At 42.1% G+C, this 26288-nt stretch overlaps 1 protein-coding gene across 1 annotated transcript in view; it reads right to left on the bottom strand.

Annotated features, from left to right (window-relative positions):
• LOC126299069 (serine proteinase stubble-like) overlaps positions 1 to 26288 on the bottom strand; it is a 318959-nt gene that overhangs the window by 219569 nt on the left and 73102 nt on the right. The window contains exon 3 of the mRNA XM_049990738.1: positions 1065 to 1211. Coding sequence (XP_049846695.1) covers positions 1065 to 1211 — 147 coding nt within the window. The remainder of the gene's footprint in view (positions 1 to 1064; positions 1212 to 26288) is intronic.

The following is a 26288-nucleotide window of genomic DNA, read 5'->3' as shown; positions in this document are numbered from 1 at the left end:
AGTGAATGAGAATTTGAATCGAGGATGGACGCATGCTTGAGTAGTCTGTGCAATTGTGCATAACCACTATGCATGATTGGCATAGTGGTCTGTTTAGCGACCAGGAAACCTGGGTTCGAATTCCGGCCTTGGTACAAATTTTCAGTCATAACTTCAGTCTACATATATACATCACTATTAATTTCGCTTAGTTGTATACTATCGATAACTGCTGATTAAGTGAGGAAATGGAATGCAATTTATTACAAATATTGAGTAGTACATGCTAAAATTGGTTACGTTAAACGAATAAGTTTTGTTCTTATAGTTTTTTGTAGAATATACAGTGTTCTAAAAGACAGTGCGAGCACACATCTTTAACATTCATGAAAACGCATCATATCCCTGTCAGGAACTATTTTGCCAGTAAGTTGAAATGAAGCCTATATTTGTAAGTTATATGCATAGTTTCTTTCTCTGCAGCTCGCACAAAAGCTCCAAATGCTTTACAATACCTGTACTTCAATGGTTAAGGATCATAGGCCAGTACCAGGAAAAAATTGGAAGTTATAAATACAACAAAAGCTCGGTGAGAATGAAGATATTTGCCGTCAGCTTCTGGAATATTCTAGAGTGATAATAATTTACTCATTTCTCATTTTCACACACGATTGAGAATAAAACTATTCTTTACAGACGCATATTTTTTGCGTTAATAGAAAGCTAAATGAAAACCTACGTACATTAAAAAGTTTTCTAGTAAAGGTCATAGTTCCACACTTCTCGGTCAATTCAGTTTCACTGGTCTATCTCTGAAATCAATTTCTGTTACCAAAACGTAAGCCTGAAAACATTCAACTCTGCCATTAGTCTGTGATGTTGACAGTCGGTATACTTTGTAATATGAGGGTTCTGATAGTATAATAACAAGAGGTGCACAAATGTATCTGACACAGAACACGGGATTTATTATAAAATAATACCTGAAAATAGAAAGACAAAAGGAAAGAATTTCCCAGAGACGAACGCCTGTTCACAGCTATGGACTCGACCTTTTCATGAAATAGTTGTGTATGTAGACTCACATAGATCCTCGAAGAACCTGGTGTCGTTAATCGAAAGGGTCCTGGCTTCTTCCGTAATCTTTTCCAGATCTTCTCGTGCCAGAGTCGATGCGTTCCAAAGCTGCAGTTTCTGATACAACTCGGAAAGACCCGGAGAGCCCGCTGCTTCTGAAACCAGACATGTTAATCAGTATTACGTGCACTGTCACGTGAAAAGGAAAACGATAACATAAAGCAAAACTCCTTAGAGAGTCCCTCTTTGTTTCATTTATTCTATGATTCTTTGTTATTCACTTTCTGCACAACTTCTGCTTTAAAACTTTCAATCACATTGTACGCAAGGCAGCTAAGAGATGTTTTAAAACTGTAAGCAGCGTTAGTACTTAAGTATCTTATAAAGCGTAAAATGATACAATTTGAAAACAGTCTGTTCATATACTTTTCGTAACCTCCCTCCTCACAAAAGACAGTATCTTCGGACTGCTACAATGGTTCATCTGTGTATTACCTGATTGTTCATGAAATGTTATGTGGAAACATTAAGAGTCATGCCAGAAAAAGAATGGCTAAATGATGTGGCTCAGACGAACGAAGAACAGGAAAAGTAGGAGGCATAAGAAATGATTTTACTACCAAATAGTTTTTCGGTCTCTCAGGACAAAAGGCTATGTGTCATCCTGACTGATATTTCCATTTTAAATAATTATTAATCTAAGGAACATCACCTCTGTAACCAGATCGGTACGCCAGGGGCACGGCATTCCACCCAAAGGCTTTCAGATCAATTCTTGACGTTGGAGGGATTCTCATCACTAGCATTTGGCCAGTGTAAGAGACGTGGGTGGCGGTGCCGGTCACTTATCACCAGACTGTGTGCAAATGTGTGATAAATCCTAAGCCCCTTCTTTGTTATTTATGAATTTAGAAAACATTTTCCAATCACATAGCATATTTTCCTCTATAGCATAAGAGCCAGAGAGCTGACAGTCCCTTCTGAGTGACGGATCACTGCCAACCTTACCTACTCTCTCTGTAAGACGCTGCAGTAGATTTCAATATAACTTGAATATTGGTGCATAGTCTTGTGCTCAGGATCTGGTGTTCACCAGCTCCCCTATTCTTCTTGTCTGCCAAAATGTGCTAGCAAAAATCATCCACTTTCAGGATTCAAACCAGCCACTTCTCGTCAGTCACCAGCATTAACAATATTTCATCGCCTCAGTGAGAGTCGGGCGATTCAGCACGTATTCCGCAAAACTTTTTATCTGATGAGAGGTATTTGCATTTGCCTTTCTTAAGAACCCCACAGTTAATAGGACCATTCCTCACTAAGCTCTCACAAACTGTGAAGCTGAACAGAAATCCAAGCTATTCCCGTCACACTTTTTGTATATGCCCTGTTCAGAAGCCTACTGAGGAAATTCTATGTAGTTGAGGAACCGTATAAGTGACATCGATGGTTATAACAAGGCACGTTTCTCCAGCTAGGTAACGTGTGGAAGGGTTTCTTTTCATATTCTCAAACCACACTAAACTATGCATGCAAACATGCTACTGATCGATACTAATAGCCCCCTATACGGAGAAAAAATTTGTGGATGTAACAGTTAACTGATCGGTAGATCTCGAATGTAATTACTAGATGTAACTTACTGCCTTATTTTCTGATTCGGACGGTTGTAGTTTAATGGAGGTCATTGCATGCTTGACATGGAAATTGCCTCTGCTTTTTTGTTACAACAAGCAAGGGTACTTATTTGCGCTGTCGCACTTCTATCACATCTCAGCGCAGTACTTATTCATTTAATAGATCACAAGCCGGACGCATACGTAAGACAATTTTGCCGTTTTATAATTTCTAGTCGATACGAAGAAGCAGTTCGCAACGACTTTAAAATATAATTTCGTTGATACAGTCACGAGCCTCTACCTGAGATAAAGGTGTGGCAGTACTTACCAGTAAACCCCCGATTCTTTCAAGAATCTAACTACCATGTATAAAATAGCTTCAAATGTATGATTACTTCACAAATGAGTTACTCTTTCAAACTTGACTTTTTTTTCTGGAGGATAGAAAATTTTTCAATATGTGATAATGCTCTTAGGAGATTTTTGAATGATTTTAGATGCAAGATTTGTACAGAAATATGCGCCTATTTTAAAGACATACTTTTTTCACTTGGCTTCATTTTATTGACTACAGTGACTAGTTACGAAATATTGTGTATTGTAATAAATAGTAAAATGATCATGCAATAATTACCATGAAAAATAACAATATTGACTCATACAGTGGAACATAACAAACCAACCACATCCATGTTTTCTGGTGGTCACGAGATGCTGCGCACTCTACATTGATTTGCTGATATTTTAGTAATGATGCCCAACAGTTGACAACACTTCAGCACGATGAAAAGGTTGAACATTCATAAATGGGTGCCTCAGGTTAAAATTGGGAGAAAATACTTCTGTTGTAGCTAAGACACAGCAAAAATTTATGTATGGAATTGTAACCAGACGGTCTGAAAGGGTTAATGTATTACATGAGCGAGAAAAAAGTTTAGGGGAGGTTTTTGAAACTGTGCTTAATGTATGTTGCAAGTCACAAAGTGCTCTCATTATCAAACACTGGTCTAATATAGTCTGGGTAATTTGCGCTCCATTTTAATGAAAAGCTAGTTTCTCACGCATTTCAATGTTTATGACGTCATATCTCCTGAAATAATGTTGCAAGTGCATTCAGTGATATATGTACGAGTAGATACTGTCTACAAATTGTGTTGTGAGTAGAATTAGTAGTAAAGAAGTAATGAATTAAAACGTCATGTCTGACACTGAAATTTTACTGAGCTCCATATTAAGCAGAAGCTAGCTTTTCACGCATCTAAATCTCTATGACGTCGTATCTCTTGAATTATGAGTCGTACGACGATATAATATTGCAGGTACATTCAGCGTTATGTGGATACTGTCTGAAAACTGTAGCGAGAGTGGAGAAGGTAGTACAGAAGTAATAAATTAAAACCATCGTGTCTCATGGTGAAGTTTTACTGCACAAACCGCTGAAATATAATAAGCGATAAACTTTTTTCCTTCCATCATTTTGTGGAGGCCTCAGAGAGAAAAAGTTTTGTAAAAGTTTGAAATTGAGTGTGCTATCACTCTCAGATACTGGATGAATGAAGTTTGGGTATTTGCGCGTCGTCAGTTACACAGCCACAATACAAATACACGGTTTCTTATTATAATACTTGTCTTATTGTGTTAAGCTTTTAACATAAGATTATACCTCTTAACGAGCAGCTTATAGCAATATTCAAAATTTTTTAATTCGGTCCATTACTACGCGAAATTCCGAAAATCAAATTTCTGTTACACCTGGGAACCGTTAGACAGGCAACCTGCAACCGAAACTGGGTTCCGGGATTGTCGCTTAATAATAGAGGTACTCTCTAATGTTGAGACAAAGTACACTCTTCGATAATCACTGGAAACGCCGATTTTTAAACGGTTCCGAGCTGACTGTTCTTTACCAGTTGGTATTTCCGGAGATCGTATTTCTGAATAGACATTTTTTGCATATCAAGAAAAATTTAAGTGGTTAAATTCATCACATCAGTGACGATAACTTGAGAACAAACTGATTATTTTTCAATTTCAGAAATGTAGATGGGATCATGACTTCCCGATGTCACCAAAGCCCTTACTGCTGCTCAGAAGAACAGTCTACTACAGTGACTGTGTGTCTATGTGACTATTCAGACAGTCATGTACAGGGTGTTCCGAAACTGTTCGTTCAAATTAACAAAGGAGGTACAGGACATCAAAACAAATATATTTAGTTATTTAGTTAGGTACGATTTACATGTAATGTAGTTTAGCATGCTAATTACAGCAGTGGCGTTCACAATAACTGCTCTACAGCTCGACCACTGTCCTATACGCATGCAGTACATCGTCGGATCATTGACTGTCGTTTTCGTTTGAAGATACCTGGCATGCCCGCAACTGCACCAGAAGCGACAGCAATTCTAGCGGCGAGGTGATCTGTTCCCAAAACAGTGTCATACAGCAGCCACTTCATATGCCTCCCAGAGGAAGAAATCCAGACACTTTAGGTCATCTGATTTGGATGGTCAGAACACATGGACTGGACGAGGTGGTCCATCTCGTCCAATCCATCGATTTCCAGAGGTGGCTCTGAAATGATTCGTCACAGCAATGCTGAAATGGGCTGCCGCCCCATTTTACTGGAAGTACATCCTTGCAAACGAATCGATGGGTTTCCAAGAAGACCTCAGAGACAAGCATACGTACACAGAGTAGCTTTGAAAGCCAGTACACACGACCAAATGGTTCAAATGGCTCTGAACAGTATGGGACTTAACATCTGAGTCATCAGTCCCCTGGAACTTAGAAGTATTGAAACCTAACCAACCTAAGGACATCACACACACCCATACCCCAGGCAGGATTCCAACCTGCGACCGTAGCGTTCGCGCGGTTCCAGACTGAAGCGCCTAGAACCGCTCGGCAACATCGGTCGGCTACCCACGCACATTCAACGACACAGATAACAGAGCTTACGCCAGCGTCACTAACAAAATGTTCACTAACATTAAAAGTTGACATCAGAGAAACTATGTTCCTTATCCAAATACATTCAGTGTAGCAGCAGCTGCCGAGCCGAGAGGATGCGCAGCAGCAGCACTTGTCTAATAAATAGTAAATTAATTTAGTATTTCAAAGAAGTGAACTATACGTGTGTATTTTACTATGTAGACTAGTGGTTAGAAAATTAGCCGTAGCTTTTGTTTTTGCGTAAGTTGGTTGGCTGATTTGGGGGAAGGGACCCAACAGCGAGGTCATCGGTCCTTCGTAGGTCTTGTGGATATCCTTGTGTGGGGCAGCTTCCTAGTGTAAATTTTGCGCCGTCAGAAACTCCGTCACGCCACTAAGTTTTAATTTTGTGCTAGTACACAGCATACAGTTTCGATCAGTGCATTCTAGTTTGAACATTTATCTCGTGCAGTAACTTTTCGGTAAACAGGATTACTAATAACAGGTCTCTGTAATTACATCAACTTCTGAAGAGAAATTTATTTCTGTTTAATAGCTTGCGGTCTCAGAGTACAGTGAGAAATCTGCACAGCAACTTTTAATGTTAGTTTATTCTTCTTTTGTATATTTTGTATACATTTGAAACTCAGTAGCACCATTTGAGACCTACATCTATTTTATACACAGTACAATATGGCTAGGGACTGTGCTTGTTGTGAGTGGACACAAGGAGAGTTGGCTGCTGTCCGTAAACAGCTGGAAGCTGCGTTGGCTACCGCCGACAAGTTCATGGTTAATGCTCAAAGTTGTAGTTGCGTCGGGACGCCAGTGACGAGACCTGCAACAACTTTGGTGCCACTGGAATCCCCTAGTGACACGAACGTCGATACGGCTTCTGATGCGCAACATCTGACCGGTCCTTTCTTGGTCCAGAGTGGGTGGCAGACAGTAGTGGGTTCGCGTGTCACTGGGCGGAAGGCGAAAGAGGCAGCAGGCTGTGCGCTGGCTCCCTACGTCTTAGCAACAGGTACGAGATGCTTCCCAGTGTTGATGATAACTCTGAGCCAGCACGGGATGCCTCTCCTGTTGGGCCAGCAGTCGATTTTCCTGCCCAGTCCGGACAAGTACAGAGCGTGGATATGTTTGTATGTTTGTCATTGGGAGCTCCAATGTTAGGCGGGTGATGGAGTCCCTCATCGAGATAGCAGGCAAGGCGGGAAAGAATTCCAGTGTGCATTCGGTATGTTTACATGGAGGTCTCATCAGTGATATGGAAGAGGCCCTGCAGGCGGCTATCGAGCGCACAAGGTGCAACCGGCTCCATGTAATGGCACATCTCGGCACGAAATGATTCCTGCCGCTTGTGTTCTGAGGATATCCTCGCCTCCTTTCGGCGGCTGGCTGATTTGGTGAAGGCAGAACGACCTGCAGAGAATTGCTGAATTGTGCAGGCTCTGGCAGTTGACCCTGACCGTAAATAAATGTAACATACTGTGCGTACAGAGGAAAAGAAATCCACTACTGTACAGCTACGCTGTTGATGACAAACAGCTGGAGACAGCGTCTGCCGTAAAATATCTAGGCGTTAATATCTAGTGCGACCTTAACTGGTATGACCACAAAAAAACTGACTGTGGGAAAAGCAGAAACCAGACTTAGATTCATCAGATGAATCTTAAGGAAATGTAATTCATCCACGAAAGAAACGGCTTATAAGGCGCTTGTTCGCCCGATTTTTGAGTACTGTTCATCTTTCTGGGATCTCTGTGAGGTAGAACTGATAGAGGAGACAGAGAAGAGCCAACGAAGAGCGGCGAGTTTCGTCGCGGGATCGTTTAGCTGGCGAAAGAGTGTTACGGGGATGTTAAACAAACTCCACTGGCAGACATTACAAGAGAGGCGTTGTGCATCACGGAGAGATTTGCTATTGAAATTTCGGGAGAGCACTTTTCAGAAGGAGTTGGAAATATATTACTTGCTGCACATACATCTCGTGTATTAACTACGAGGAGAAAATTCGAGAAATTAGAGACAATACAGAGGCTTACCGACACTCATTCTTCCCACGCACTATTCGCGAGTATAATGGGGTTGAATGGATCAGAAAGTGGTACCGAAAGTACCCTCTGCCAGACACCATTAGGTGTCTTGCGGAGTATCATGTAGATGTAGCTGTAGATGGTGCTCTCTATCTCCTGTATTAATTCGAGCGAATAGTTTCGGAACACCGCGTAGACTATCTGGGTACGTGACTGAGCTGGGTGACAGAGAAGTTCTCTCTGAAGCCGTGTAATGTGCACACTATTCTCCAGTAACTATTTTCTCCTTTCTCGTATTAGAAAATCTCTGACTGACGTTGCAGTTGAAACAACGTCAAAAATTTGTTACTCTAAATAGGCCGAAGGTATGATCCATCTTTGTTAGTGTTTATTTCATATTTTTATTTATTCGGTTGATTACAATGGCCAAATTAGGACTTTTGGTTCTCTCGTGCACCGGACTAAACGCCTTACATTTTAAAATGTAGACATACACCCAATTGTTTAAAAATTAATGTCAATATCAGAGAACATTTAATCGACCTATTTCATAACAGTAACCTTACGTATATTTGTGTAAGCACGATCAAAATTAAAAATTATAAGAAGATAAAAACTGAAGTATAAAAAGAGGAACGTAGGAGAACTAAAAGGCGAAAGAAAAATAAAGCCATTCTAACATTTTTGTAACAATTTTGAGACTTCTTTTGGTAGTCTGTATTTACTCAGGAAAAAGCAAATGGAGAAAGTATTCCAAGGGATGATCTATTAGTGTATTGCCAAAACTGCGCAAATGCATATTTTTCCATACGTTACAGAGCAGTTTATTCTACACTCGAGTGCTTGTATACAGAAGGATGTGCGGGAATGCATGAATAATCCGAACAGCCGCTTTTTGTTGGAGAAAATGTTAATGGCGAAATATTTTACGTCCAATTCTTTGGCCTGGTGATGTTCGCAGTTCCCTTTCTGCCTGTAACTAGTCAGATGACTACTAGTACAGCTGCACTGGCACCATATCTTCCTGTTGTACGGTGGCAATACGTACGGTTGGTAGTAACACTGAAAAAGATTGGGGACAATCAGTCTGCTCGCACGGCCACCTAGAGCAGGTTCCTTTCAGGTGTTTACATTTACATCCACATCTATATTCCTCAGGTTCCCTTGCAGCGTCTGGAGGAGGCTTCTTTGTGTACCACTGTCACTTCCTCCCTTTCCTGTTCTAGTCAAGAACAGTTCGTGGGAAGAACGATTGCCTGTGAACCTCAGTGTGGGCCCGAATTTCTCTAATTGTATCTTCATGGTAATTTCACTGGATATATATTCGAGGAAGCAATATATTTGTTGAGTCTTCTAGGAATATATGCTATCGGAAATTTAATAGAAAACTGCACTATCATGCAGAACGCCTTTCTTGCAGTGTCGGCCGCTGGAGTCGGTTGATCATCTCTGTGACGCTTTCTTGATTATTATATGAACCCGTAAGGGAAAACGCTGGTCTACTTTGGATCTTCTGTATTTCCTCTATCGATCCTATTTAGTACGGATGACATACTGACAAGTAACATTCAACTATTGCTCGAACGAGGGTTTTAGAACTACCTTATCTGCTGACGGACTGCATTTCCTGAGGATTCTTCCAATGAATCTCAGTCTGAAATTTGCCTTTCCTACGATTAGTTTTATGTGGTCGTTCCACCTTAAATCGCTTCGTGCGCATATTCATAGATTTTTGTGGAAATAACTGCTTACAGAGATTCTTTTGCAATTGTGTAATCATTATTTAGTATCCAGGTACTATTTCAAAAATGCAAAGACGTGAATTGCGACATTTATGAGTGCTTTATTGATTATCAGATGGCTTTCGATAGAGTAAAACACCAGAAGATTGTTGACATTTTAAGAAGCACTGGTTTGGATGATAACGACATCCGTACACTATTGGCCATTAAAATTGCTACACCACGAATATGACGTGCTACAGACGCGAAATTTAACCAACAGGAAGAAGATGCTGTGATATGCAAACGATTAGCTTTTCAGATCATTCACACAAGGTTGGCACTGGTGGCGACACCCACAACGTGCTGATATGAGGAAAGTTTCCAACCAATTTCTCATACACAAACAGCAATTGATCGGCGTTGCCTGGTGAAACGTTGTTGTGATGCTTCGTGAAAGGAGGAGAAATGCGTACCATCACGTTTCCGACTTTGATAAAAGTCGGATTGTAGCCTATCGCGATTGCGGTTTATAGTATCGCGACATTGCTGCTCGCGTTGGTCGAGATTCAATGACTGTTAGCAGAATATGGAATCGGTGGGTTCTGGATGCCAACGGCCTAGTATCACTAGCAGTCGAGATGATGGCTCTGAGCACTCTGGGACTTAACTACTTAAACCTAACTAACCTAAGGACATCACACACATCCGTAGCGGTCGCGCGGTTCCAGACTGTAGCGCCTAGAACCGCTCGGTCACCAATCGAGATGACAGGCATCTTATCCGCACGGTTGTGACGGATCGTGCAGCCACGTCTAGATCCCTGAGTCAACAGATTGGGACGTTTGCAACACAACAACCATCTGCACCAACAGTTCGACGTCGTTCGCAGCAGCATGGACTATCAGCTCGGAGACCATGGCTGCGGTTACCCTTGACGCTGCATTACAGACAGGGGCGCCTGCGATAGTGTACTCAACGACCAATCTGGGTGCACGAATGGCAAAACGTCATTTTTTTCGGATGAATCCAAGTTCTGTTTACAGCATCGTGATGGTCGTATCCGTGTTTGGTGGCATCGCGGTGAACGCACATTGGAAGCTTGTATTCGTCATCGTCATACTGGCGTATCACCCGGCGTGATGGTATGGGGTGTCATTGGTTACACGTCTTGGTCACTTCTTGTTTGCACTTTGAGCAGTAGACATTACATTTCAGATGTGTTACGACCCGTGGCTCTACCCTTCATTCGATCCCTGCGAAACCCTACTTTTCAGCAGGATAATGCACGACCGCATGTTGCAGGTCCTATACGGGCCTTTCTGGATACAGGAAATGTTCGACTGCTGCTCTGGCCAGCGCATTCTCCAGATCTCTCACCAACTGAAAACGTCTGGTCAATTGCAGCCGAGCAATTGGCTCGTCACAATACGCCAGTCACTACTCTTGATGAACTGAGGTATCGTGTTGAAGCTGCATGGGCAGCTGTACCTGTACACGCCATCCAAGCTCTCTTTGAAATGCCCAGGCGTATCAAGGCCGTTATTACGACCAGAGGTGGTTGTTCTGGGAACTGATTTCTCTGGATCTATGCACCCAAACTGCGTGAAAATGTAATCACATGTCAGTTCTAGTATAATACATTTGTCCAGTGAATACCCGTTTATCACCTGAATTTCTTCTTGGTGTAGAAATTTTAATGGCCAGTAGTGGATAATTGTGAACCTATATTGGAACCAGTCGTCTTCTGTGAGGCTGGACAGAAAAAAAAAAAAAAAAAATACAGAGCACATCGACATTCTGCGAGGTGTGAGGCAGGGTTGTATATTATCCCCACTTATTTTCAACATCTATTCAGAACACATCATTAAGAAAGTTCTTCATGAAGTGCTCTTAAACGGAAAATATATTAACAACATCCGATATACTGACGACACAGTAATATTTTCTGATAGTGAGGATAGCTTGCAGTATCTTATCGATAGACTTGCACAAAAAACTCTGAATATGGTCTAGATGTTAACTCTCAAAAAACGAAAACAATGATAATTAGTAAAAACAGAATCCCTGCATGTCACATTAAGATAGGCCAAAATCACATAGAGCAAGTACATAAACACACGTACCTTGTCACTACAATAAATGACCAGTGGGATCTTTCTGATGACCTGAGAACTCGAATTGGAAAAGCGAGGGTTGTCTTCAATAAAATGAGTAACCTTTTCAAGAACCAATGACGACGAAGATCATACTTCTACGCTGCTACGTATTTTCCACCCTCTTCTATGGTGTTGGAACATGGACTCTGACAGAATCGTTGGGTAAGCGGCTGGAGGCTTTTGAGATGTGGCTGTACAGCAGAATGTTAAGAATACTGTGGACAGCGCATGTCACAAATGCCGAGGTTCTACGAGGAGTGAAGATAGAGGAAGAAGTACTCGTCACCGTGAAAGCAAGAGAGATCCAGTACCTGGGAAACATCATGCGAAACAACAACAGATACCATCTCCTCCAAATCCATCCTGCAAGGAAATATACCAAGGAAGAGAAGCGTTGGCCGGAGAGGAATATCCTGGCTTACGAACATCAGAACGTGGACCTCTAAAACATCTACATAGCTATTTAGAGCTGCAAGTGACAGGAAAAGCACTGCCAAGATGGTTGCCAACATCCGAAACGGATGGGAACCAGAGAAAAGAAGAAGAATAAGTTACTTTTGTTTATGTTGAAGGTAAGCTGCGACGCGACTCGCTGCACCAGATGTCGATCCTCTGCATGTCTTTCTGCATTTCGCTACAATTTTCTAGCGTCGCTAATTCTCTGGATAGAACTACACTCCTGGAAATTGAAATAAGAACACCTTGAATTGTCCCAGGAAGGTGAAACTTTATTGACACATTCCTGGGGTCAGATACATCACATGATCACACTGACAGAACCACAGGCACATAGACACAGGCAACAGAGCATGCACAATGTCGGCACTAGTACAGTGTATATCCACCTTTCGCAGCAATGCAGGCTGCTGTTCTCCCATGGAGACGATAGTAGAGATGCTGGATGTAGTCCTGTGGAACGGCTTGCCATGCCATTTCCACCTGGCGCCTCAGTTGGACCAGCGTTCGTGCTGGACGTGCAGACCGCTTGAGACGACGCTTCATCCAGTCCCAAACATGCTCAATGGGGGACAGATCCGGAGATCTTGCTGGCCAGGGTAGTTGAGTTACACCTTCTAGAGCACGTTGGGTGGCCCGGGATACGTGCGGACGTGCATTGTCCTGTTGGAACAGCAAGTTCCCTTGCCGGTCTAGGAATGGTAGAACGATGGGTTCAATGACGGTTTGGATGTACCGTGCACTATTCTGTGTCCCCTCGACGATCACCAGAGGTGTACGGCCATTGTAGGAGATCGCTCCCCACACCATGATGCCGGGTGTTGGCCCTGTGTGCCTCGATCGTATGCAGTCCTGATTGTGGCGCTCACCTGCACAGCGCCAAACACGCATACGACCATCATTGGCACCAAGGCAGAAGCGACTCTCATCGCTGAAGACGACACGTCTCCATTCGTCCCTCCATTCACGCCTGTCGCGACACCACTGGTGGCGGGCTGCACGATGTTGGGGCGTGAGCGGAAGACGGCCTAACGGTGTGAGGGACCGTAGCCCAGCTTCATGGAGACGGTTGCGAATGGTCCTCGCCGATACCCGAGGAGCAACAGTGTCCCTAATTTGCTGGGAAGTGGCGGTGCGGTCCCCTACGGCACTGCGTAGGATCCTACGGTCTTGGCGTGCATCCGTGCGTCGCTGCGGTCCGGTCCCAGGTCGACGGGCACGTGCACCTTCCGCCGACCACTGGCGACAACATCGATGTACTGTGGAGACCTCACGCCCCACGTGTTGAGCAATTCGGCGGTACGTCCACCCGGCCTCCCGCATGCCCACTATACGCCCTCGCTCAAAGTCCGTCAACTGCACATACGGTTCACGTCCACGCTGTCGCGGCATGCTACCAGTGTTAAAGACTGCGATGGAGCTCCGTATGCCACGGCAAACTGGCTGACACTGACGGCGGCGGTGCACAAATGCTGCGCAGCTAGCGCCATTCGACGGCCAACACCGCGGTTCCTGGTGTGTCCGCTGTGCCGTGCGTGTGATCATTGCTTGTACAGCCCTCTCGCAGTGTCCGGAGCAAGTATGGTGGGTCTGACACACCGGTGTCAATGTGTTCTTTTTTCCATTTCCAGGAGTGTATATCAACCGTGAAAAATTTAGTTGAACTTATGATGTTGTCTAATACGTCATTTATATATATTGTGAAAAGTAATGAAGCTATAACACTCCCTTTTGGTACACCTGAAGTCACTATTATGGCTGAAGACTTTTCTCCATTGAGTATGACATGTTGTTTTTTATTTTCTAGAAACTCTTCAGTCCAGTCGCTCACTTGGTCTGACATTACGTACGTTCATATTTTGCTCATTAGGCGGAAGTGTGGAGCTGTATCGAATGCCTGACGGAAGTCGAGGACCGCGGCATCTACTAGACGCCAGTACCTACAGTCTTCTGAATCTCGTCGACTTACGTAAGAACTGGGCTTCACAAGATCGTTGTTTTCGGAACCCATGTTGATTTTCGACCTCCAGAACTGTCATAATACGTGAGCATAAAATATGTTCCAAAATTCTACAACTGCGACGTAAGAGATGTAGGTCTATAGTTTTGTGCGTCTGTTCGATTACCCTTCATGAAAAAGGAAATGATCTGCAAGTTTTTCCACCATCAGGAGCACTTAGCTCGTCCAGAGACCTACGGCACACTACTGCTAGAAGAGGGGCCTGTTCTTTCGCATACTCCATGTGGAATCGCAATGGTATCCGTGAGGTCCGAAGGCCTTCCTTCTGCTGAGCGAGTTTAGTTGCTTTTCAATCCCATGATCGCTTAATTATATATCAAGCATTTTGTCGTTCGTGCGACGATTTTGAGGAGGTACTACAATGCGTTCTTTCTCCGTGAAAGAGTTTTGGAAAAACGCATTTAGTATTTCGACCTTTTCTGTGTCGTTCTCCGGTCACAGAGTGTCTGGGCAGATGGCTCCGATCCGCTTACTGGTTTAACAAAAGACCAAAACGTTTTAGGAGTTTCTGTCAAGTCGGTAGACAGAATTTTACTTTCGAACATACTGAACGTTTCACGCGTGGCTCTTCTTGCGCTAATTTTGGCTTCGTTTGATTTTTGGTTATCAGTGAGGTTTCGGATACATTTACTTTTGCAGTTAAGCTTCTTTGCTTTCGTAGCAGTTTTCTAACATGACTGTCGAATCACGGCGGGTCTCTTCCATCCTTCACAACTTCGTTCGGCACATACCTTTCTAAAGAGAACTGTACAATGTTCTTGAACTTTGTCCATTGATACTCACAGTTGTTAGTGCTGGAGATAAAATTTTCATACTGACCGCGCAGGTAATCTGAAATCTGTTTCTTGTTGCTCTTTCTAAACAGTAAGATCATCCTAACTTCCTTTGAATTCGTATTTACAACCGTATCCAGTGATGCTGTAACGGCGTTATGATCACTGAATCCCTGTTCTACGCTGAGTTGAAAGTTTGGGTTTGTCTTTTACCAGCAGATCTAAGATGTTACCTTCACGATTCAGTCCTCTGATTTTCGGATAAGATATTTATAACAGTTCCACACTATTCCCTGTCCCTACTACTCTCACCCCCCCCCTTCCTAATCACTCGAGTCTCCCAGTCTATAGCCAGTACTTTGATGTCTCCACCTAGTACTGCAATATGAAGAGGAAATTTAAGTAAAATATTCTCCAAGTTTCGCCTCAAATGTTTCGCCACTACTACTACTGAGGCAGTGGGTCTATAAAAGCACCCGAGCACTTGTCTTCACTCAAATCATTTCGCATCGGGAACTGTACTAATATCACTATATATTATCGTATTTTTCTTGGCTATAAACAAGCCTATTCTACCAGCGTTCAACCTATCTTTCATTAGAATCGAAATTTATAGTTCAATTGCTGTTGACATGTTATTTTAGCCAACTTTCTGTCCCTAGTACTATGAGGGTATTTTTACCGTTTGTAAGTGAGACTAGTTCTGGGAACTTTTTCGTAGGCGCTCCTACAGTTATTATTATTTTTATTTGCTTTTACGGTCTCATTGGACCACTTCAGACAATCATTTCCTGGTCCTCTTCTTCAGAAGCGCATGTCTCGGTCTTTCTTAACTGCCCAGAATCTTTTCATTCGTTCTGATCTTTCCTGGCTTTCCTCATCTGTAAATACCCTTTTCGTTGCGTGTCGTTTGTCTACTTTTGGTTTAAATCTTATTTTCTTGTCTTTCTGTTTCTTGAGATTTTCTGCCTTGTTTTGGATATCATCCAAGGTTATATCTAGTTCTCCCATACCCTCTTTAATTTCCTTGATCCATCCTACTTGTTACTTCAGATTCCACAGTTTCTGCAAAAATTTTCTTGCTGTTCTGGTTTTTGGTGTCCTCACTATGTGGCCAAAGAAAGAAACCCTCTTTTTACATATAGTATCTATGATAGGCTCCAGTTCCCTGTACACTACTTTATTCGGCACTATTCACCATTGTCCTTCCTCCTGGTATTTTTTATTTATACATGTTTTAGCTATTCTTCTCTCTATATTCTTCTCTCTACTTTTAGTATTTTGTCGACTCTGTTTCTCTGAGTGACTTTAAACTGAGTCTCGCTTGCGTATGTTACCTCTGGCTGCCCGTCTTGTAGTGATTTAATGTTGTCTGAATTGATAGACATTTCTTATTGTGTATAGACCATGGTAGTTTTTGAGCTTTTGTCATTTTATTGGTTTTTTCTTGCCATGCAGGTTTTTCAATCAAGTCGTGTGTTATTATGTCTCCAAGATATTTAAATTGCTTCACCATTTTAATTTTTCTGTTGTGTACCGTTACGTCATCTATTAGCGGGTCTGTTACCATCATTTCGGTGTTTTCGAAAGCTGTCTTGAGTCCTACGTTTTGCGCTATATTTTGCAGGCTCATTATTTGATTTCTAGCTTCTTGCACATTCTTAGCTGGCACTGCCATGTCATCTGCGAATCCCAAAGAGTTTAGGTTTATATCATCTTTCTTGGTTCCAATTGTTATGTTTTTAGGATTCTCTTTGTACCATTCCCTCATCAAGTATTTAAGAGCACAGTCTTAACCCTGTTTTAATCGTAAATGGCTCAGATAGTTCTCCTCTGAATTTTACTTTGGACTTGGTGTTTGTAAGGGTTAATTTTATCATTTTTATTAAATTGGGATGAAGTCCTACAATTAACTAATACTATATTAACATCTCCTGTCTCTGGAATGCTATGACGAATGCTACACCGTCTGTAATCGGAACTCCTCGTATCGGTTATGTGGAGAAATTCTCTTTCCTAAAAACCCACACGTTCAAGTCACACGTACTTTGCTGTCGTAGTAGGCGCTTCCTGCGTGTAGTGCACGTCTGACCTATGAAGGTGGATCCTAAAGTTCTTCATCCGATAGCGAAGGTCGAGAAATTCACATCCAAGATAATCACAGACTCGTCAGAGTGTCTGGTTTAAGCCTTGCACTCAGCTTGGAACGAGAGGACCACTGTTAGTTCTGGGACCGATGCTGCAAAATGATAGCTGTGATTCCTTCCCGCGGTCGAGGCTAGCTGACTTTACAGAATCAGTCAGGCGCCTGTAGCAACCGAGGATTGTCTCTGGACCCAGGCGGCAGGCGCCATTCGTTTCTACACGAGCCACGGTTTGCAACCGGATGCACCCGGTGCGCTCAATCGCTGCAGGCAGTGTGTCCTCCACATAGCGGGCGAACCCCCCTCCCGGGCAAGCAAACCGAGTGGACAGTGGCCTTATTTCTCGACCTGCCCGCTATTTCCCTGAGTGGCTTCATCACCAGCCAAATACTGGAGCTCCCAGTGGCAAGTAATTCCACCCTCTGCACTTGTTTGAAACTCTCAAGAAGATCGGAGAGTCTCAATATGCGAGGCGTCCCGTGCTGGCAGAGATGTACTGTCAGTCAGCAGGAGGAAATACCTAAAACCAGTTTTTAATCTGTAAGGCGACAGCCGTGTGACCGGTGCCCACTTTCGCCTTCTGCCCAGAGATTCGCGACCCTTCCACTGTTCTCCAACCACCGTTAGGTAAGTGTCGACCGGCCAGGATGTGCGAATCGCAAGGATCAGCTGCATCACATATCGCATGCGATGCTGTAGGCTCCACAGAGCAGCAGCCTGAATCTTGTCGATCGTGGCCAACACAGCTTCCAGCTATTTACGGACAGTGGCCAATTCCCCTTGCATCCGTAAAAGACTGGCGCAGTCCCGATCCATCTTTCACCATTTTTTGTTTGTATCACAGATAATGTAACACGAAGTCAAGAAATTGAACTCACCCATAAAAAGCGGATGAAAAATACTCAAATTCTTACAAAATAAATGCCACTATAAAAACAGCTAAATAAACATCTACTCTTCACTTCTGCCGAGAAGCACATAAGAATACTACTAAACTAAACGATGCATACAATCTGTCAACAAACGATGAACTGCGAAAGATTATACACCAATTCCGCAATAATAAGACCAATCTGCACGAACGACAAAATGCCTGATATCTAAGTAAATGATCATTGCATAGAAAAGCAACTAAATTTGCTCAACAGAGGGAAGGCCACAGGACTTCACGGGATACCAGTATGATTCTACGTATAGTGTAGAATTTATATAACCAGTTTATCCTTAACAGTCACTAATGAAAATCTCTTCCAAACTCTGCTACGACCACATTCTTTCGTGCTTTCTAATCATCAGGAACACTTCGCAGCACAGCAGAATATATAGTACAACCTGTGCACAAACGATAAGCTGTTACTCCTGCTGCTGAACTCAACTAGGCTCTAAAGACTGGAATCTTGCCTGACCTATGCAACTTGCCGGGCACAGCGGCGCTGTTCCCAGTGGGTGGAGAGAGTACTGTCTGCCAAATGTTCCAACACACTCCTTGAGTAAGATGAATTACATTCTGAAAACAACTTGGCCGCATTCTCAGTGACCAAGTCATTTATAATCAGTGTTATTTTAAGACCGAAACGATATAAAGTTTCTTGCCTAACGTCTTGTCTTTCATAGCTCGCTAACATCACAGGTCAAGTAACTCGGGAAAATAGGCTGGTAAATTGCTGTTGATGAAACTCAATCATTATTGCTAGCCCTAAAGTGGTTTTATAAAAATGTCATAACAATCCAAATTAGTTATTCATATCTAGATAACTCCATGTCACGCGGTATTAAACGAAGATGGCATTTTTGAAAACAGTTAAATACGGATTCAGATTACACCATACGACTTTTTCAACATCGTTCTGAAAGGGAAGACCTTCACAAAAGAAAAACGGAGGATATGTTAGATGACGATTAGTTTGGTTTTAGGAAAGGTAAAGGTCCCAGAGAAGCAATTCTGAAGTTGCGGTTCAGAATGGAAGCAAGACTAGAGATAAATCAAGACACGTTCATAAGATTTGTCGACCTGGAAAAAGCTTCCGACAATATGAAATGGAGCGAGATGTTCGAAATTCTGAGTCTTTCGCTCCTATTGTTCAATTTGCACATCGAAGAAGCAATGATGGAGTTAAAGACAGGTTCAAGAGTGGGAATAAATTTCAAGGTGAAAGGATGTCAGTGACACGATTCGCTGATGACGTTGCTATCCTGAGTGAAAGTAAAGACGAATTACATAACCTGCTCAATGGAATGAACAGTTTAATGAGTTAGGGGCTGAGAGTAAAGCGAAGAAGGACGAAAGTAATGAGAAGCAGTAGAAATGAGAACAGCGAGAAACTTAACATCACGATTGATGGTCACGAATTACATGAGATTAAGGAATATCACTACCTAGGCAGAACAATAACCAATGACGGACGGAGCAAGAAGTACATTAAAGGCAGTCTATCACAGGCAAGAAGGGCTTTCCTGGCCAGGAGAAGTCTACTAGTATCAAACATAGGCCTTAATTTGAGGAAGAAATTTCTGAGAATGTACGTTTGGAGGACAGTATTATATGGTCTGATAAGGAAAGGAATGAGGAGATTCTGCGCAGAATCGCAGAGGAAAGGAATATGTGTAAGACACTGACAAGGAGAAGTGACAGGATGATAGGACATCTGTTAAGACATCGGGGAATAACTTCTATGGTACAATAGGAAGCTGTAGAGGGCATAAACTGTAGAGGAAGACAGAGATTGGAATACATCCAGCAAATAACTGAGGAAGTAGACTGCAAGTGCTAATCGGAGATGAAGAGGTTAGCGCAGGAGAGGAATTCGTGGCGACCCGCATCAAACCAATCAGAAGACTGATGAAAAAAAAGAAGAAAAAGTACATCGCACGCGTAGAGCAGAGAGATGTCTGCCATCTGACCTGACTGTTTCACTTGCAATCCACAGGGTCAGATAGCGTAGGGAACACCCCCCTCTCAACAGTTAGTACTCGCATCTGCGTCTAGTAACTATACAGTCTGATTCCTAAAATTGATTATTGGCTTGCCATTTTGGATTTTACACTGGGCTAATAATTTTCTACTGGGAACGAATCTTTTCTGAATCAGGTCCAGTAAAAAGAAAGGATCATTCAAATGTGGATTGTGGTCGAAATGTTTATGATATAATAGTCAAAACCCGAACACCACCATTAAGTTTATTAATTTCTAGATTCTGCAATATGGAAGAATCTGAAGACCATGTCAAAACAAATAGTAACTTGGTGACACTATGACATGAGGGCTTTCAGAAAGGCGACGGACACTTGAAGAGAAAGTGCCCTTCGCGCATACGGAACACGAGTAGCGAAGCACTTGTGGTAAACGTCAAGCTTCTCATTGTTACTAGTAGTAGAGTGGCAAGTCAACCAGCTGACATGCCTACAAGATACGGCAACTTTTCCTGCCGCGGGAATAGCAAATAATTTACACAGATTCTATTAAATTTGGCAAAATATTAGTTTATGCCAATATTCCTCAATCAGTATTGTAAACAAAGAAAAATCAACCTAATGGAAGCATACTATATTTAAAATTGAAAATTTCTGCCAAATTTGGTTTTCTGTCTTTCTTCTCTGCCGCTTGTAGAAACCCTCGAAAAACACACAGAACCTGCGAAAATATTTATTTCGCCTTTTTGAAAATTTATAAAGTGTTATTTTTTCGTATATTACAGCACAGTGATATTAAAGTTTGCCGATAATAGTGTAATTCTGTCATAGAGAGTAAGGGACTTGGAAGAGCAGTTGGACGGAGTTGATACTATCTTGAAAAGAGATTGTGTAATGAAAATCAACATAAGGAAAATAAGGCTAATGGAATGCAGTCTAATTAAATCAGGTGACGCGGAAGGTATTACACTAGGAAATGGGACACTAAAAATAGTAGATTCTACTGGGGCATCAAAATGACTGATGAAGACCGAAATAAAGAAGATATAAAAAGTAGACTGGCTATAGCACGAAAAGCATTTCTGAAAAAGCGGAATTTCTTAATCTACACTTCTATATAAAGACAAGTCGTTGTTTAGCGTTCTTACCAAAAGTATCGAAAAGTAGTTGACCGATTTACCTCAAATTTTTACGCGATGTACTAATAAATAATCGGATGGCAGGTGTGTGTGTGTGTGTGTGTGTGTGTGTGTGTGTGTGTGTGTGTGTGTGTGTGTGTTATTTGAAACAACGTTTCTTCTCAATTTTTTACACGATCATATAATGTAAAATCGGACAGACATAGAAAGATGAAACGTTGTTTAGCATTGGTACCAAAACTCTCAAAACGTACCTGAGCTATTTGCTTCAGATTCTTACACAATACATTAATAATCATTCAAAGGGTCATAGGTTATATATTTTTAAAATATTTAGAATACATACATCTGTATGTAAAAAATGATGGCGAAACGTTGTTAGCAAAAATATTGAAAAGTTCTCGACCAATTTACTTCAAATTTTTGCACGATAAACTAATAAATATTCAGCCACATACAATCTACATATCTTGTAAACCACGATGAACAGGTTTTCTTTTAAAAGCAATAGCGAGAAAGAAACCAATGTGCTGTGTAGGGTGGGTACGTTGAGGATATCTTCATGTGTATAAGACTCTACCTCTCACTGAATTTTGTTGGCATTCTCCGTAAATGAGAAGCATATCGACTTTTCCTTCGAAGGAAGACACTATTCTGATTCGCTTGGTTCGATGGTACTAGTCTTACCGTTGCTATTAGTGCTGTATTGCGAAAACGTCGAATGGTGTTTACATGTCAATGGCATGTTAGATGGATACGCCGTATTCGGCGAATATTTACTATTTACATGATATACGATAGAGAATTGCCATAGCATGTGATTCGATAAATGCCAAAGTGATGAGAAATACCACTCAATCCACGATAAGAAGATTGCAGCACTGCATTGATACCAATGGTCATCACTTCGAACATCTTCTGTAAATGGACGTTCATGCCAACATTGTGACCTTCATTGACCTTCAAAGACCTTACTGTTACACATCATTGGATTCGTCTCGATAGCCGCTATCGGAAAATAAGTACCAAACTATAGTATCGCATTTAAAAAAAACAAAGGTGACCTTCATATCTCTGACGTGACCCCACCTAGCAACAAAAAAACCAACGTCATATTATGGCCCCCCGTTGTCTTATGCAACATTTGTCCCACAAACTTTTCAACTACTATCATACTTTCGGAGTTATTCTAGGTGGTAATAGTGATTCACCCTGTATAGTTAAGAAACAGCGGAGGGCATGTAACAGTACCTTGGGAAACGCCAGAAATCACTTCTGTTTTACTCGATGACTTTCCGTCATATATATTTCGAACTATAACCTCTATGACAGAAAATTACGAATGCAGTTACATTACTGAAACCATGACCCGTAAGCTGGCAATTCACTACAAGCCGCTTGTGCGGTGCAATGTTAAAAGCCATTTGGAAATCTAGAAATGCGGAATCAATTTGAAATCCCTTGTCAATAGCACTCATCACTTCGTGTGTCTAAAAAGTTAGTTGTGTTTCACAAGAACGATGTTTTCTGAATCCGTGTTGACTGACTGTCCATAGACTGTTCTATTCGAACGTAATATATGTTCCAAAACCCTGCTGCATATCGACGTTAATGATATGGACCTGCAGTTTAGTGAATTACTCCTACTACCTTTCTTGAATATTGGTGCGACCTATGCAACTTTCGAGTCTTTGGGTACGGATCACTGACGGTTCGAAATTAGTAACGGCTCTGTTTCTTCTTAATAAGTAGCATTATTCACAGTTCGTGGATCCTGTTTCTACTTTATTGTAAGAATTAACTTGTATTTTCACGTAGCTACGGTCCCACCATGTCAATTGTTCTACCAAATAGAATATTTGATAGTGCCTTTATTATCTACTTATTATGACTTCTATAGAGACATAAATTGTTGCTTCATAGTTTTAACTTAATGATGATTTTTTAGATTGGAGTCATTCTATTGAAGTTGACATAGTTCAGGGAACGATCATGATGAAGTTATGTGTATACAAAATCCGTAGTATTCGTCTGGCAGGATTTGTGGAAAACACGGTAGACGTGGATCGAGCAGCCAATTTGGAATTACTCAGTCTTGTAACTAGCAACCCGGTACTGATCTAGTGCGTTCGTCATCTCCATGCAGCCCTACTCTTCATCACTGGTACCACTGAATTGGCAGCTTCAGTCGAACGTGATCGCAATGGCAGGCTGCGCTAACACAGCACCTCAGTCACAGAGCACATTCTCTCTACAACTTGCTGCGCTAGTCATTAGTTTGCTGAAGTGCCATTCTGGTGTGCTTACAGGGCTTCTTAGCTGTCCAGCTATCCAATGAATGTCCAGTTTCCAAGGCCATTTCCCGAAAGAAAAAGGAAAAATTCTAGAGCTATGCAAATGTTCTACATTTCTACGCGCATATAAGTACGTAACAATTTCAATTGTTCTTCCTGAACTTACGCTTTCACGACTGACCTACGTGCAGCTCCTCATCAAGAGAAAGAGCTTAATTCATTTACAGGATGTTGTGAAATCCTACTAAACTTTTATAGAGAATGTAGAGGGAACAAAGTGGATAAAAATTACACAAGGAATACTGGTACATGTCCGTAAATGGTCCGTTTCCGCGCTAAAAGGAAAAGAATATGGACTCACAATTTTTAACCCCCACGCTTATTTTGATGCTTCTTACCTAATACATTACAAAAACTTCTCAGTAAGCCGAGCACCATGTTAGGTTCCAAAATACACTCTAAGGTAAAAAAGAAAAATCTATGTACCACAAAGGAATCAGGGACGAAAACTGGTCTATGTGATGTACATGTACGTACAAGCAAGTAATTACAGTTTCAGAAAAATTAAATGATTTGTTAAAAAGAAAGAGCTTCACAAATTGAGCAGATCAGTAACACGTTGATCCACCTCTTGTCTTTATGCAAGCAGTTATTCGGCACAGCTTTGATTGACAGAGTTGTTGGATGTGCTCCTGAGATATATCGTGCCAAATTCTGTCCAATTGGTGCGTTAGATCGACAAAATCGCGAGCTGGTTTGATGATCCTGCCCATAATGCTCCAAACATTCTCAACTGGGAGCCATTCGCCGACCTTACTGGCCAAGGCGGTGTTCGGCAAACACGAACACAAGGAGTAGAAATCTCGCCGTGTGCGGCCGGGCATTATTTTGCTGAAATGTAAGCCCAGGATGGCTTACCACAAAGGACAACAACCCGGGTCGTAGAACATCGTCGATGTACCTCTGTGCTGTAAGGGTTCCGTGGATGACAACCAGAGGGGTCCTGCTATGAAAAGAAATGGTTGTCGGGTCGTATGGTGAGCGAAAGTCATATTGGTATCCCATCACTATTCAGGGCGTCTCCAGAGTCGCCTACGGCCTGGAATGTCATTGATTGGAGTAGAACTGTCTTCAGTGATGAGTCTCGCTTCGAACTGAGGCTCAGTAACCAGCGAAGACGTGTCTGAAGACGCCCCGGACAGTTTTGGGTTATCAACCTGACTGTCGCCGCCATACTGCCGACAACGGGAGTGATGGTGTGGGATGCCATTTGTTTTCATAGCAAAACTCCTTTGGTTATTATCCGCGACACCCTTACAGCACAGCGGCACGTGGACGGTATTCTACTCCCCGTTTTGTTGCCGTTCATGGAAAGCCATTCTCGGCTTATATTCCAGGAATATAATGCCGCTCGCACATGGAACGTGCTTGCCAGGCGCTAATTTGACCAGCAAGATTTACGGATCTCTTCCCAATTGAGAATGTTTGGAGCAGTATGGGAGGGCCCTCCAGCGATCTTGAGATTCTGACTATCTAACGCGCCAAATGGACAAAATTTGCCACGATATTCCTCAAGAGGACATCTAGCAACTCAGTAAATCAAAGCCAAGCCGAATAATGGCTCGTATTAAGGTCGGAGCCGGACCAAACACGTTATTTACTTCCTCAATTTGTGAAACTCTTTCTCTTTAATAAATCATCGCATTTTGTCTACAATTGTAGTCGTTATTTGTGAGTACATGTACGTTCCATCTACTGATTTCCGTCCCATATGTAAAATTCTCTCGTGGTGCGTCTTTTTAATTGTATTTATTTTTTTAGACTGTAATCAAATCTGAGGACTCTCGGGACCAAGCATACGGTCCACATTGTCCATTCCACATTTCCCAGAATATTGTGTCTGTTGGCATCTAATTTTTAATACACTTTTTAAATAGAGAGCATCAGATGAACATATCATCCGAGCACTCACTCTGATAAGCTTCCCATGCAGGAAAGCTGAGAAGCAAACACCAATATTAGCGTGAGATTTAAAAACCCGTGTTAACTTTGTTTTCATTTTAACACGGAAGTGGACCGTTTCCCGATAGATTTTTCTAATTACTAATAAATGTTGTCCATAAGCACCTGTTGGGTGAAATAGGAATAATTATGGATGCTGTTAGACAAATAGAGTTGGAAACTGTGATGGTTGCCTAAAAACATATAGCAGTTGTCAAACGTGTGACCAATTCAATGAATATGAGCGATTAAAATTTCAGGTTAACACACTTATATCATTTCCCCACCCCCAAAATTAAAAAGCAATAAAAATTGATATTTTGTAAAACTACCAGAGCTACAGTTTTGGCTCATTCATCTCAAAGTACTAAATAAGAAATGTGTGTAGCGTGTCTCAGAGGTACCATCTGCAAGTCGGACATGGGAGCGTCCACCGCTGTCGTAAGTCAAGGTAGTGAAATGGTGTGTAGACGCAAGTCCGTTGTTGGGAATCAGCGCATTTAGATGCGTTGACGTGCAGACTAGATGTAATGTAATGCTAAGAAGGTGACTCTCAAAGATGCTCGTCTTCAGTGGGTCCAACAACATGGAAGCTGAACAATAGTGAAAGTCCATCATAGGGCAGTTTTGGACATCTTGACTGACGCATTGAGCATGACAAAGGTCTCGCCGGCTGGATTCCGTGACTGCTGAGAATCACTGTAGAGACTCGCCAGACTGCTGCAGCAGCGGAAGTGTTGTAACTGTGTCTGAGTAATCGAGGTGGATGAGCACTGGTTGTAACAGTATGGTCCAGAAAGAAAGGATCAAAACAAACAGTGACAACACGAGGATTTAGCACCACCAACGAAAAAGGTAGAGGTACCAAATCATCAGAAGCATGGCGATCCTGATCGTTTCGGGGACTGGAATGGTGTGGTGTTAACAGGTTATGTTCGTAAGGGGCAAATCATCACAGGAGCATACTGTCGGAATCTCCTGACGAGGTAACGAGAGGCTGTTAAGGCGAAGGGATGAGTGGGGGCG

This window comes from Schistocerca gregaria, chromosome X (genome assembly GCF_023897955.1).
Source record: "Schistocerca gregaria isolate iqSchGreg1 chromosome X, iqSchGreg1.2, whole genome shotgun sequence".
Classification (NCBI taxonomy): Eukaryota; Metazoa; Arthropoda; class Insecta; order Orthoptera; family Acrididae; genus Schistocerca; species Schistocerca gregaria.
This window is presented reverse-complemented; position numbering and strand designations above follow the sequence as displayed.